Source organism: Anabrus simplex, chromosome 3 (assembly GCF_040414725.1).
Source record: "Anabrus simplex isolate iqAnaSimp1 chromosome 3, ASM4041472v1, whole genome shotgun sequence".
Lineage (NCBI taxonomy): Eukaryota > Metazoa > Arthropoda > Insecta > Orthoptera > Tettigoniidae > Anabrus > Anabrus simplex.
The window spans coordinates 449303577-449320049 of NC_090267.1; the positions used below are offsets into that span (position 1 = coordinate 449303577).

A 16473-nucleotide genomic window follows, 5' to 3' on the forward strand; every position below is an offset into this window, starting at 1 on the left:
GGAAGGAATGCCATAGGAAATAAAGGAAGCTTATACTTACCTACAAGGATGCTGCAAGATACGTAACATGAGAGCCATTAAAATTACTGATGAATTAGAAAGTGTTAATTGAAAACTTTTCAAGCTACGCAACTATGATAGTAGTATATTAATATTGCAATTCAATGTAATACCGATTATTGATTACAAACTTCTACATCATGCAGTAGCAAAATACAATATTCCACCACCAAACACAAGGACCTTTTTTTGGACAGGTTAGCCTCATTTGATTCTGGAAAGGATACCTAGCATACTAATTTTACGAGATAAGGTGAGACATATATTTCTACAAATCCATACGCTGTACAAATTCGTCTCTGCTACTGAAGGGATACTTCATTTGGTAGTCGCAATTTAATTTAAAATATCTCTTTGGAAAATAATACCATTAATGCATTCCATTCTTCAAATTGTTTAGTATGAATATTTAATGGAACTATTCTCAATAACTGGTACTCTACTACCATCTTTGTGCACATGACTTTTAGCAAGACCAGTTTAGTTTTATTGTCGAGTAGAATGAATCTCAAGAGGTGCCCTTTGTTATCCCTTCAACATATTTTATGTCCCAAAATAAAAAGATGAGTGAATTTTGTTTTCCAAGTACAAACAAACGCATCTTAAAGAGATACTGCAGTTTCTAATCAACTTTCTCGATACTAATAAATGTGGATGGCTTAGTCATCCTGACTATAATTTTGTAATTTAAACATATCAAACAAAAACAAGCTCAATCATCAGTTTTTCATAATAAATGTTTGAAATAACGGGAAAGCTTATACAGTATATGGGAAGAAAAATAAAGTATTCCTCACCAGGGAAGGCTGTACAACAGGGGAATTTCAAAATTAAAAAATATGTAAGCAAATTTTATCCCAATATAAATAGTGTGGAAATCGGAATGCCATTAAGTACATTACTATCACTTTGATGCTGTTACCGTATAGTACCTTGTTCTAGGTCAGCTTGTGGATTTTCTCTCTCTAACTTAACTCCACACTCCACGATCTTTACCTTATACATGGTGGAAGTGCAAAAAGATATAAATGAAGTAGTTGTCTTGTGTAATCTTAAGTTTCCAAATGTAATAAAATGAGGAGGAGGAATACTAACCATCCAACAATTATTTGGATATTTTAAACATGTTGGAGTAAAATAATGAAGACTTAACAGATTACAAGTTCTTGATAGATTACATTAGCAGCAAGATTTTCATATGATGATAACAATAAAGGAAACATTTTAAATACGAGTTTTTTGATGAATCAAACTGGGCAGAGAAATAATCCATGAATTCTTCTACCTGATGGAAAGGTGTAAAATTAACAGAAGTACTATTTCTGAGTTCTCACTTGGGTACACATTGTGTACATTAGATGGTTATAAGTTTCCAAGGCAACTGCATGTTAAGAACAAATATTCCCAAAAATTATACAGTATTACAAAAAGCAAGTATATCTGTAACAATAATAATGATTTATGAAGCTAACAGCTTATTTACAAAGTTTGCTATGATTTTACTGGGGTGTCAAAGAGGGTAATATTAAACTTAACTTTTATAATTTAAATATTTGAAAAATGCCAGTGTAATATTTTGTAAACGGTAACAAGTTGGAGCAGAAAGTGCCGTATTTTTATTGCTATTAATGAACTCGTAAGACACTACAGGTACTGGAAAAGAAGTGAAACAGTTTAAGTTTTGTGAAATGCACTGCTTTCTTGTTAGTAACATATTTATCCTCTGACCAACTATAACAATGATTTTAATTCTTGGATAAATAACCAAGTCTGCAGCTCTTTCAGCATCCACATCCTTGCCTTATACAACATTTAGAGTCAAATACATTGAAACTTCATTAGTGTGTTCCTCATTAAGATGTTTTCTCACTTAGCATGTCATAATTTCCAAGTCCCAATTCCCGTGGTATTAAATCTATATAAAAATACTGTTCCTTACTTATCACGTCACAAATTTTTGCTATTACCACCCAGTACGATCATATTTTTCCTAGCGCTGAAAATGTTCTTCGTCATTCCTTGCGAAATTAATGTGATTTCCGACACAGGTAAGATCCTTGGCCACGGAAGGCGGGTTGGGGAAAGTTGCACAATAACGGGAAAGACCTTGAATTCCTGAACTGTACCTTCAGGAAGCAAGCTGTTAGCCTCACGGAATTTCAGTTTTGCTCGTTGGTAAAAAAGCGAGATTGCTGAATAACCTAGTGAGCCTGATTGTGCTTGTATTTCATATTCCAGTCAGAAGGTAGAAATTTATTCTGTGCTGTGTGATACAGTGAAGAGTACCGAATATCTGTTGCGTGGTAGCCTACCTACGGATTAGGAACATTATCATGTGTTGTTGACTAACATGGTGCTTATTTGTCTTTTAGTAGTCTACTTATGGATACGGAAAAAGTCGTGAGATTGCTTACTAATGGAGACAAAAATAAAATCAAGAAAGGGGACAGGCATCCCTATCTTCAAGCACGTAGAGGTGGTGTGAATGTTGAAACTCGCACCTTCGAGTTTTGACTTGAGTCAGTTGAAGTGTTATCGCATTGAAGATAGCAGCCAAATGCCCACATGAAACCTCCAGTAATTCATGGTCAAAGAATGTGACCAGAAAACAATGTTTAATAACTCACTGATCCGAAATCTAAGATTTCAAGTAACATTTGTTTCAGAAAAAATGTGATCTCCAATAATATGCTGATACTTTTATGGGCCCCAGGGCAAATTTTTTCGTATTTGTTGTGGTATTCTATGCACACTGTTGCTATTTAATAAGCTCAAATGAAAAAGGTTTTCATACTGGTTTTCTCCTTTTTCCCACACATTTTAATACTCTCCTCTCATCTTTAGAAACAGTTGATACAGCTTTCACTGTATCCATACATACACAACGTAAAAAACACGCATGTAAAAAAAAAAAGTTTTATCAAGTGTTTCGACGTCCCTGTTGGACAGTTTTTATTCATGTCTTCATACTACATTTTTTCATTTAACACGTTCTCTTTCCTTGTCCCCTGCAGAAACATCTTAATGAGGTTTTACTGTACATCTAAATGCACTGGTGAAACACGCATCAGTAAAAGATATTAAAAAAATCTTCCCATGCCACAAAATATCTCGACGTGGAAGTTATTCTTCTTGGTCTGTAATTGTGGTGCTTGCAATGATAAGGATCAACTTTTCGTAAATCATTCACAAGGATGATATTATGGCACCAATAACAAAATTTTCAATGTACAGGTATCCTATTACCAGCCCTATCAACTTAACCACAACAAATAGCAGCTAGGTTTCAGGAAAAGAATAGATCAAGGATTCTGGGAAAGGGGGACCTTTCTGATCTCTAAAATGAAAGTGTTTGCCATGTACGGTATGAAGTGTAGCTAGCTTCTGCTAACCATATTAGACCAGAAGGAAGGTCCGTTTACCTGCTGTGGTGGTGGCTGATTATCGGATGCACACACGGCAGGCGCAGGCTGCATGCCCATGCACTCGGCTGCACCAGGCATTACCTTAGTGGCCAGCAGGCTCTTGATGAGGGACGTACTGCTGGGGCCAGTCGCTGCCCCTTCCTTAGGGGTCTGACCCCCACCCCCACCGCTCCCCAGCAGGGCTTGACTCAAATGGGGGTGAGCCAGAACCTTCATAGTAGCAACAGTGACACAACCAAATAATGACAAACTCAATTGAAAAAAAAAAAAAATTACTACAACAGTGATCACATACCTTCAAGGTCTTCCATTAACTGCCAAGGACTCCTCTCCTCTCTTATTAAAATTAGATTACATCACCATACAGAGATCAATACACTGATTCTAGGCTTGTGACACTGACTACATTATAACCCTTGACAAAAAACACATCCCAGGTCAAAAAAAATTTAAAAAATCTCAAATTTTACTCCATCACAAGAAAATGCAGACATGATACCAAACACATAAACATGCCCAGAGAATTAAACAATACAAAGAGATAGAATTATATTTATAGTCGAACCTCGATATCTCAAATCATCTCAGGAGCTAAATTTTATTTTGAGTTGTCAAAATTTCAAGATATACAGAATTCCCATATCTTATCATACATAGCACATAATCAAATCATATGTACCAACGCGCTGATTCTGTGTATAGTGTCATTTAACCAAATAACAAACTCAAAGTATTTTTATCACTTTAATTAAACACTCATTATAGGAACTTGCAGAAAACAGAATACACACAGCAGTGAAACATACCCCCCCCACCTTAACATCCTGGAAAACAACTCCTTTAGTTTCTTCTGTTTTTTTTTTTTGTAGTTTTTTATACTTACACAATTAATTGTTGACCCATTCATGAAAGAATGCAATCATAAGGCAAAAAATTAATAGTTTCAAATCCATTCTTTTATGTGCTATGCATGTATCGGGGGAAATAGGAACTAGAGTATATAATAGCCATTACTGGACAATAACAACGCTTATTTTAGACATTAGGTTTCAGAGATACTCTAAAACACACATGTAAATTAAAACTTGCTTAACACATACGAACAAGGACACTCAAAAACTGTATTACAGTATTAAAAATGCATGGGCTTAATAGCCAATCAAACTCCTCTAGAAAGCGACCTGGCAGCACTTCACCGCCAAAGTACTGTTTTTCTGGTTTAAGGAATAAAGTATAACAACATAAACTATGAGATATATTTCCTTGGAAGTGGACACTAGTCAAATATTGCAGTGAAAGGAAAAAAATATCATTCAACTAAATTTGAATGTTGTAACGTAAGGGTTAATCTTCAGCTTCTTTTCTTTCACATAGTTCTTAAGAGTTATTGCTGTAAACTGACGTTCAACTGACTCTATATGTAGTAGAGAAGATTAGCCACTACACTTACCATCTGGTGTAATGACGGTATAGGAGAGGGCTCATGCAGCTCCAAATCTTGCAAGTCGTCTTGTTGGGTATCATCATCATCATCACTAGCAGCAGTACTGAAGATAGTTCTATCCGTAGGATGCTCAGCCACAATGTCAGAGTCCACATTAACATACACCTCAAAATCAGCTTCACAATTAACAAGCTGCTGATACTCCATTCATTCTTCAGGAACAAGTGTGACTTCCTCCTCTTCATGTGTAGGAGCTCCTGAGTCACCTTTTGAAAATCCTGCTTTTGGGTAGAAGTGGACAATTGTTTTCTCCTTCACATCAACAAACAACTTGCAGTGCATTGTTACCGACTACTAAACTGACATCTGTTAACCAATGAGTGCTACGCCTGCCTATAGATGTGCTGATGTGGCCGGTCCAGCACTGCTGCGCCCGTCTATAGATGGTGAATGTGAAATTTCATTTTTTTTTAGTTTTCCGGTTCATTCTCGAGTGATATAAATGTTGATTCCCATAGGGAACCTGAAATATTTGTCCCGAAGCTGGAAAATTTCTAATGTCTAATAATGGATCATTCTCGAGTGCAGATTCAATCTCTGGTATGTTCTGCCATCTGTTGGGCATTATGTAGAACTAACTGATCATGGCTTATAGCTTCAGGAGGTAACTTACAGAGCTTTTTGTACACATCTGTAGAGTTCATCTGTAATGTAAACAAGCATGGCGGAACAATAAGCTAGCTGCTCTCGCAGCAATGTTATTTCGGATCAAAGAACATTCCAGTTATTAACCACAGCTGAAAATGATGATGAAAATGATGATTTTAATGAATTGTTAAGTGATTTTGAAAGTGAGAGTGATACAGAGAGTGCTGAAAATATAGTAACCGAGAAAGAAACAGAGCCTACTTCTAAATGAAGGAAGAAAAACACAGTGAGTTTGAAAGGCGTTTCATCACTATTTTTGTGTCGGACGGATGACTTTTCTTGACCAGATTTTCAAGTAATTGACAGACTCTGGGAGCCAAGTAGTGCTTGATGACAACCCCAAAATCATTGATTTTTAAAAAACTTGTGTGCCAGTGTTGATAAATCAAATCATATCACAAACACCTGGTGGAAAACATTGAGCTATCACCACATTCCGGGTTTAGAAAGTATTTTAAAAAATGGACTTATGTATTTGTAAAGAGTTGCATGTATTAGTTGTCTACAGATTTTAGGAAATAATTTTATTTTAGGCCCTTTACTTTGTATAAAGATAATGTACACGTGGGCACAAAAAGTGTAATTTGGTTTCTCTCAATATAATATTGAACGTAAGTGTAGGATTTTCCATCTGCATTTAGATTTATAAAGAACCAACATTTATAAACATGTTAAGCTAATTACCCCATTTATAAGTTAAAAATTAATGCTTCTACAATTTTTTTACATATGAATGAAAAAACTCAGCACTGAGGTACCAAGCAGTAACTGGTAACTCAGCACTTACAAGGTTAATGATGCCTCAGATTCGACTCTTCTTAGGCTTTGAACAGCTCCAATATTTTGATCACCCTCAGTCTATGGGCTGTAGTTTGGATGTTAAGTTCTGTGGCAAGAAGACCAAGCACAGTACCTTCAACTCCTGACTGAGCACCTTGGGGTGAACGGGGCAGTTTTCAAAAAACTTTTTTTTTTAATTAAAAAAAAAAAATTCCTCCCTTCACACTGACAATTTTTTCAATAACATGCAGCTGAGATTCCTAAATGAACTTCCTGTTGCTTTCATAACTGACCAGTAATGACTTTACACCCACAAAAACAGTGAGGCTTTGCTGATTTTCTTATCACTAGAAGTTTTAGTTCTCAGTCCCACTCACATTAGCTCCCAGAATTATCGTAACCCTTTCTTTCGTTCAAAACTGAAGTCTTAAGCAAATTTTTCTGCTTGTTCACAAACTAACCTCTGGTGTTGCCACTGATGCTTTCACAGCCCGTACTTATAGACAAGATACTGTATAGGCTTTTGGGCTTATGCCGTGTCAAGAAAATAAGGTGAAATTCTTTACATTTTGCAGAGAACTGTGCTCTGCATCACTTCTGGTGATTGGAATGTTATTCCAGTCACCTACTAAAATCTCAGCTTCTTCAAGCTCCAGGAAACGTGATGTTTCAAATGTCTTCTGCTGTGGTGGAAATCTGATTCATCTATCGCCAGGTGTATCTTGCCTTTATCTGCAAGCTGCCATATATTTTTTTTCTTTTTCAGACTTTCTCCACTTCACTTATCACTTGAAAGATCTTCACTGAAAAGATATATCACTTACCGTTTTTCCAAGGCTGTAAGCAGACACTGAATGACTGGTGAAAAAGACACTGCAGGTGTTCCTAGTACCGATGTAATGCAGGGGGATGACCAATAGAGCCTTACCATACTAAAGATACCAAGGTCGGCTGAGAAGACGTAGTACATTTAGAAACAATAAAACACAAACTATAAATGTTGTATTGCATAGTTAATGTTGTACAAAATTCAAGTTACAGATTATTTTCTGCTTTGAGAAATAGATAAATTTGTGTACAGTCGAACCTCGATATCTCTAATCACCTCAGGAACTTAATTTTATTCCAAATTATCGAAATTTTGAGATACAGAGAATTTCCGCCTTTGAGGAATGAACGTAATCAAATCATACGTAACTACATGTTGATACTGTAATAAATTTAAGCATATAAAAACCTCAACGTACTTTATCATTTTGATTACAACAATTATTGTACAAAGTCATTAAAGACAGAATACATATAGTAGAGGAACATAAATATATCTTCATCGTTGAAGACAGAATACATAGAGTAGAGGAACATAAACATGCCTTCGTTGACACCTTTTTTTTAAAAAAAAAAAAAGAGCACCTAATGGATTTTTCCCTTTGTTTTTGTTTTTTTTCCCCCACCACACTGAAGCTTCTTTTCTTCCACATAGTTCTCAACAACATTTATTGCTGTAAAAAACATTTACATTTGACCGACTTTGTACCTAGGATCAAAGAATAGTCAATGCACTTAATGTCTGGTCTACTGACCATCTACGAGAGGGTTCATGCAGCTCCAACTGCCTATGGTCAATGTACCATGGATGGACAGATAGCCACTATGTAAACATACTGACGTCTGATGGGAAGATATACTGTAGTACGTGAAGGAACAATGACACACAAACATTAAATGCTGTATTCCATAGTAAATGATGTACAAAATTCGATTTACAGAATATTTTCAGCTTCTATGGAGGAAACGTCTCCTTTGAGAAATTTGTGTAATTGAACTTTGAGTAATATAGAAATAAATACACATTAAGAATAGAAGAGACTGCAGGGAAATTTAAATTATTACAAGATACTGAAAATTATAGTAATGAAGGTTCGAGATATCGAGGTTTGGCTATTATTGAATTTCAGGTAACAGAGAGCAAATACATGTGACGAATAGGAAAAAGGAAGTTTGAGACATCGACGTTCAACTATAATGTTTTGCACAAGCAACGCTGTTGCTATAACAGAAGGACTTAGAAGAAGTACGCAATACTTAGCAGACAAAACAAAACACCATTTTTATCTTTAGTTTATATGAAATCTTAGTAATAAAGCACCTATAGATTCAGAAAGGAGAGAGATTATGAAGAACAGACAAATGGGTGATTAATGTGAAAGGAAGAACTGACCAGTGTTTTGTTCACTCATACTCCCTCAGTTTCAAGCCAGTATTCTGTCAGCTCATTGCTAAATATTTCTGGAAGAATATATAAAATTTACTTGTCCCTAATGCGTGGTAAATCTGATAGGAAAGTACTCTACGCACCTTTCTCATACTGATACACGTAATTCAGACACATTGGAATGATGTATCATTAATTTCTTGAAAAGTCAATATGGTTATCACAGTCTTCAATCAACTATGCAATGGAGCAAAAACAATGAGAGCAAAACACTTTTACAGTTAACCATCATACAAATTGCAAGCAACAAAGAAGACCTTGAAAAATATAAGACCACTGCAAAAAATGTTCAAAGTACATAATATAAATAATGTTTAATGCAGATAAAATTATATGTAATGCATGCAATAACAAGAAAGGGATAACGAAAGTGCATGAGCAAAAATTTCAAAGCTAACTGGAAAAGTGAAATTCCCTTTTCAAATGATCGCTAGGTATCACAACACAATCAGTCCGATAAAGCTGTAAAAGCTTGGTTATTTCATTACAACACAAACATAACAAAACTAAAGGAAATGATTTTATAACTACAACATTAAACAACCAAAGGTCAGCCATACTAGAAAAATTAAACTGTTCCTAGCATATACTGTTCTCAACAAAGAACAGTTTACTCTAGACAATATTAGCTATTACTTAGTGTACAAAACCATACTTTCCAAAAAGAAAAGGAAAAAATGAAAAACGAATAAAATGTTCTCCATGTGAAGTAGAAACTGTGTGACCATACAAATGAGATATGAATTCTGAAACAGCCACACCAAGAGAATGAACTTTTCTAAGTAATATTTGAGCATGTATCTTCTCCAGTAACTTGCTCTGACTAGCATCATCATCTAATACATGTACAAATATAATAAAAACATTTCTTTTGGCATTAACCTGGTACAACACATGCACTACATTAAAAATTCATGGAAGGAAAATTGATTCGACAAAGTATGAAAAGAAACTAAAACAGTGGTACACAAAATGTAACTGACAGCATGTTACTCTACAGGCATAAGTGGGTGATTTCAGAAATTGTTAGAGATTAGTTGAAGACTGAGAGACAGATTTTATTTCAGTAAAAATATAGTAACCATATATACAATGGCTTCTATTCAACAAACCTAAAAATTAAACTTTGCAACAACAGCTGGTATACAGAAAATGGTCCACATGTTTGCAGCAAGTACACCTATAACACAATGGACGAGTTTACAAATATAGCCACCTAACTAATAGCAATATAGCCATCAGTTCAGACATCATTCTCTGATTTAGTTATCTGTTTATTCATTCATTCACTCACTCATGAAGTTAATGATTTTAAGGAGGCTACTTCAAGGCAACAAATCTATAGAAGGGATGGATGTGAGCCCTCTTCCTTAAAGAATACTATGGTACTACCAGATTAGAAAAATTAGTATATTACGGCAGATAATTGTAGAGTGTTTTTGGATTTGGAAAAAGCATATGACAGGGTGGAGAGAAGAAAAATATGGGAATGTTTAGAAAAACATAACATCCCAGAAGCAGTAATAAAAAAGTTCAGATGTTGTGTGATGATCGTCAAAGTAGTGTGCAAGTAGGAGATGGAAGATCTCAGTGGTTTAAAACAAGAAGACTCTCAACAATCAATGAAATATGATGCAAGTAGAACAGCACCAGACAAACTAAAATACAGAACATTCATACAACAAAAATGGAAGACAAAAAATGACTGCCATAATCAGAAAGTTTGAATGATTTACAATGCATAGATTTCAAAGCCAGTTCTGAACAACACAGTACAGAAAGCATTCAGAGGATGGAGCAGAGGGAGAGAATCGTTCGCATCATTGATAATCTTCTCACGGAACAGACTGGATATTCTAATTAGTGTGGTTCAGTTCCCGGTCTGGAGCGCCCAGAATAACGGCCAAGAGGAATCGTGACACATGACATCTTATAATCTGCAGGCCTTCAGGCTGAGCAACAATAGCTTGGTAGGCCATGGCCCTTCAGGGCTGTTGCACCATGGGGTTTGGTTTTTGTTTTGATGGTTCAGTTCTTAATGCTGTATCAGAATGAACAGTATGGACCTCAAATGTTGGAAGCTGACCAGAATGGTAGACATTCAGCACAATGAAGATATCTGCATCACAGAACCCCAATGTACGTCTCAAAAAAGATACGTTAAGTGATAATAGAACACATCAAAATAACAAGTCAGGTCAAAAAATTACATAGCCTAAGGTACAACTGACTCCAGAAAAGCTAACTTATCAAACAAAATTCTGACAACATTCAAGCAACTGAAATGTGGTGGCACTATGGCTGAATTATACCTCGAATTTCAACACACGACATATGGAGCATTACCACAGATCTTCATTGAGAGAGAGAGAACCTGTTTATTTTGATCCACAATGCTGTTGAAAAACCACAACACCCAGCAACCATGATAATGAACCTGAAAACAATTACTGGAGGATAATCATAGCTATAAGGAATCGTGAATCAATATTTCCAACCATGAATTTCTTAAATAATATTTTAATTGTCACTTTCCTGCGAAGAATAGAAATACAACATCTGCATGTTTAATGTCTTCAACCCTGTTCACACACCCACCCTAAAAGTAAAATCAACGTGACCTATGTAACATCAGACAGGTTCCAGCTGCTGCATGACCATTTCTGTTAAATTTCAAGGATAATAATTATATAAAATTATTATTATTATTATTATTATTATTATTATTATTATTATTATTATTATTATTATATAAATATAAAATTGAACTTAAGATTTAACAGAATAATAAATCATAAATATAATAGCAACATAGAACAATCAAGACTTAAATGTTAAAATGTGCCTTTTTCTGTATGTATTACCATCCATCCTTCGACTGAGCAAGATACAAGATAACTTCCCTACGAAAGCAGTTGTGGAATTTAATGCATGTCTGTTCCTTTTATCTATTTTCTTACTTCTGCAAACTAAACATAACTTTTCAATTTGCCTCATTTGAGTTTTCTCAATATTATATACTCATAAATCAAGACTGAAGATCCCTCTAGAATGGCTCCTTCCTGAAGGAGTGTAAATATCGTATTTACTCGTGTATTAGACTCCCCTTGGCTTCTCCAGACAAAGAAAATTAAAAAATAAATCTTGCATACAATGTAATTCGTCAGAGAAAAACACTGATTCCGCTTCGAAGTGGATACAAGCCTTGTGCAGTTCTGGTGACATCACACAAATTTGTGAATAGTTTCGTCCAAACAACGCACGCAATGAAAACACTCAAAGTCAGGCGGTACATCTGTGTTTCAAAGTTAAGAAATTTCCACCTCCATAGCGTAGGACTGCAGCTCTGATGAATCGTTTCCTTTCCGACCCGCGCACTGCACACACACACATCAGTCACGTATATGTGTCTGTTTTTTGTAATTAAGAATGTCCGCCAGCGTAACGGTTAGCACAATTAGCTGCCGTTTGCAGGATCGTAAGTTTGATTCCGGTACCGTATTGTCAGAGATTTACAAATGGCAGGAAGGTTGATTTGCGATAAAAAATGGTACATGCAACTCCCTTCCATTGCGAGCCTGTCTAAGAAAAGAGCTGCACCACCTTGGGATGAGGAAACAAGTTTACTACCTAATCATCATGCTGGGAAGAGACGGAGCTTCCCAAAACTCCTCAAACCTAAGGAAACCAAATTCATTGGTACACTAAACGCACAGACGCTGACCAAAATAGGGAAACTCAAGACAGTCACGGATACTTGTGACAGATTTAGGATTCTGATACTTGCAATACAAGAAACACGATTTCGCGACTCCGATCATTTTGACTCCTGTGGTTACCGCTTCTACAAGGGGAAGCCAGCAACAAAAGTGCCAAATAGCAACCTGTATGTGTTGGGAACTGGATTCCTAGTACACAACAGCATCCAGAACTCTGTGATAAATTTTACGTCACCTTCAGAACGCCTCTCCTTGCTCACAGTTAAATGCGCCAATAAAGCCTATACACTAATTAATGCACACGCTCCTGTCAACAGTGAACCTGACAAAAACAAGGTTGAAAAATTTTGGTCACAACTCGAACGGGCACTTACCAAGATCCCTCAGCATCATGTAAAAATCCTCCTTGGAGATTTTAATGCGCAAATCGGCAGAGAAAGGGAACACAGGCATATTACTGGATGTTTCTCAGCACACAAGAAGACTAACGCAAATGGACACCGTTTAATCAACGTATGTGGAATGGCAAACCTCCAGCTGATGTCCACACACTTTAAGAAACCTCCACAAAAAATGACCACATGGAAATCGCCGATCAGTCACCTAGGCGAATACCAGATCGACCATGTAGCAATTACCAGAAAATTTTCCCCTGAAATTATGAACATCAGGGTACGCAAAGGTTATGTAGAGTCAGACCACCACCTCTCACAAATCAAAATCCGTTTCAGACCCAACCGAAGGAAATACCAAAAACCTACAATCCCACGCATTGACCCAGGTTATCTGCAAGAACATGCACATGAGTTTGCCCAGTCGTTGCGTGCAAATGCAAAAACATGGGATGCACTCCTTGAGAATATCCAAGAATCATCTAGGAAACTTGGCCAACCACCCCGTAAACGGAAACATAGATGGTGGACTTCGGATTGTGACAGAGCACTGGAAACACGTATGCGAGCCTGGAAGAATTGGCACAGTCATCAAACACCAGAGAATTGGCATATCTTTTCAGAAACTCAGAAGCAAACGTCCAAAAGACTCAGACGAATTAAACGTGCATACCATCACAAGAGATTAGAGGAGATCGATAATGACTTCAAACGGAATAACACGAGAAATTTCTACAAAACCTTTCGCGAAGAACTGACCAGCTACAAGCCACCCACTCTTTCTTTTCGACGCCCTGACGGAACTCTCGAGACAAATACAAAGGCTAACTGTGACATCCTGAAACAACACTTCAAAAAGTTACACAACTGCGAATCACCAACTGAGAAACTTCAATTCCACATACCCACTCCAAACACAGATTCCCTTCCACCGACTCATGAGGAGATAAGGAGCATCATATTACATCTCAAAAACAATAAAGCACCAGGAGAAGATGGTATAATCGCCGAGATGCTGAAGATTGGAGGGGATCAAATGATCGACCAATTACAGGTCATCATTGCGAACATATGGGAAAGTGAAGTCATACCTGTAGATTGGAAAACTGCCCTGATCCATCCACTGCATAAGAAAGGTGACAAGATGGATCCAAACAACTACCGAGGTATTTCCCTTCTGTCAATAGCATACAAAATTCTTTCACGTGCTCTGCTTACCAGATTGGAACAACAGACAGAAGATAAGATCGGCGAATACCAGGCGGGCTTCCGTCCACATCGATCGTGCGTGGAACAGATCTGGAACCTGAAGATGATACTCCAACACCGCCAGTCAAACCGCACAGTGGTCACTTTCGTAGATTTTAAAAAAGCATACGACTCAATAGACCGTGGTACCCTGTTCAATGTTCTTCGAGAATACGGTGTTGATAACAAAACACTCACGTTAATCCAACAAACCTTAACAGATACAACCTCTAAGGTGAAGTTCATGGGTGAAATCTCTGCACCCTTTGAAATAAAAACAGGCGTTAGACAAGGTGATGGATTGTCCCCACTTCTGTTCAACCTAGTACTGGATAAGATCATTAAAACATGGGAGAAAGAAGTACCCGGAATAAACATGGGAACTAAAAGTAAACGGATTAACATTAAATGCCTTGCCTTTGCTGACGATCTAGCAATAATTACCCGGACTCCCGAAGAAGCCAGGCACGCCATCGAGAAGCTTCACGAGATTGCAATAAAAACTGGTCTCCACATCTCTTATGAAAAAACGCAATACATGGACTCCAAGTGCACACACCTAACATCACTAGCGACCAAATATGGCAACATTTTACAAGTCAAACAATTCCAGTACTTGGGTGAAATTATTGGTGATTCAGGCAATGAAAAAGCAGCCAACAAAATGCGCGCAGAAAAACTACATAAAGCATACCTAATCACCTGGAACTTCTACAATAAGAAATCAATATCCACAAAAGCCAAACTCCGACACTACCACACCGTTGTCCTCCCTGAGGCACTCTACGCAACTGAGACATCAGCACTTACCATTAACATCAAGGACATTGAGAAAATTGAACGACAGGTACTGAGGAAGATATTCGGGCCCAAGTTTCAAGAGGGCAAATGGATGCGAAGAAGCTCGGAAGAACTCTATGCATTAACTGAGCGATTCTCTTCAGTCGCACGCAAACGGCGTATGAAATTTTATGGACATTTAGCACGAATGGATGACTCACGACTGACTAAGAAGATATTTCTTATTATCAATGGAAACCGACAATCCAAAGCTCGCTGGCTAGTGGATGCACAAAAGGACCTCGCAGAAGTCGACGTTGATCCAATGGCAACCACAAGGAATACATACAGACAAAAGATCAACAGCCATAAATTTGCACCCAAGAATCCATCTGAGAAAAGCTTGAAGCTCAAAAACTCGTGGACACAAGAAAGACGGCAGGCCCATAGTGAAAGGATGAGGAAGTTTTGGGAAGATAAGAAGAACAAGAAGATGAAGAATACCAGTGCTATTTAATGGTTCCACGTGCTCCTTAAGGGGCTAAACGAATGTATATATATATATATAATAATAATAATAATAATGACTTTTCATGTCCCCACTTACCTCACGATTTTTGGAGACGCCAAACAAAACATACCAGGGTATGCATTAATAAAAAATGGGAGACAACAAACGTACGAAAAGACGGAGAGAATAAAAATAAATAACAGGAAAGTTTGCCACATTTATGGATATCTACAGGTGTTGCATCATTTTAACAAGCACTACGGGAACATTTCATTTCATTTTGATGTGGAAACACCATCTAGCGGTTCTGCGTCAACTGGTGGTTATTTACAGTGGCATCCAGTGGCTTGCATATTGCTAACACCACTCAAGTAGATTTGGTGATTGATGATCTGACTATAGAATCAACATTTTTTTTTTTTTTTTTTTTTTTTTTTTGCTAGTTGCTTTACATCGCGCCGACACAGATAGGTCTTATGGCGACGATGGGACAGGGAAAGGCTGGGAGTGGGAAGGAAGCGGCCGTGGCCTTAATTAAGGTACAGCCCCAGCATTAGCCTGGTGTGAAAATGGGAAACCACGGAAAACCATTTTCAGGGCTGCCAACAGTGGGGTTCAAACCTACTATCTCCCCAAATACTGGATACTGGCCCCACTTAAACGACTGCAGCTATCGAGCTCGGTAGAATCAACATTTACCAGTTCCCGTTTTGCAATTGAAATGTTAATGACTAGCAGTGATGGAACTAATAATTCTATGAATATCAATACAAGAAAGAGTCTGGATGGTGAGCATACTCCAGATGCTGAATTTAGAGCCTAATTTATTTTTCATATTTTACACTTGGTTTATCCCAGATTTTAAGGTTAATTGTGTATTTGTACATTAGTTTTCATGTCAATTGTGTGTTTTTACATTTGTTTAGTTATTAGATGTATTACATTAAGGCTGAAGATGGCCAGCCAAGGCCGAAACTAGTCCCTAGTTTAGTAATGTAATTTCAATAATATTCCATATATAGTATTGAAAAAGGTGGACCATACTACATTAATTTAATAATTATTAATGTGATCACAATTCAATACCGATCAAAACCATGAAGTTTATATCCTATGATAGTGGTAAAGGCC

The 16473-nt window shown here is 37.0% G+C and overlaps 1 protein-coding gene across 5 annotated transcripts in view; it reads right to left on the reverse strand.

The window, feature by feature from the left end:
• The window catches only part of Bap170 (Brahma associated protein 170kD), a 484022-nt gene that overhangs the window by 131594 nt on the left and 335955 nt on the right, over positions 1–16473 (reverse strand). For 2 of the 5 annotated variants that reach the window (XM_067143531.2, XM_067143529.2), the window contains exon 11: positions 3567–3695. The exons of 1 other annotated variant lie outside the window; for it this stretch is intronic. In XM_067143531.2, the coding sequence (XP_066999632.2) occupies positions 3567–3695 (129 nt within the window). Of the gene's footprint in view, positions 1–3482; positions 3696–16473 lie in introns of all 5 variants that reach the window. 2 more of the 5 variants (XM_067143528.2, XM_067143527.2) reach the window with 1 other exon arrangement.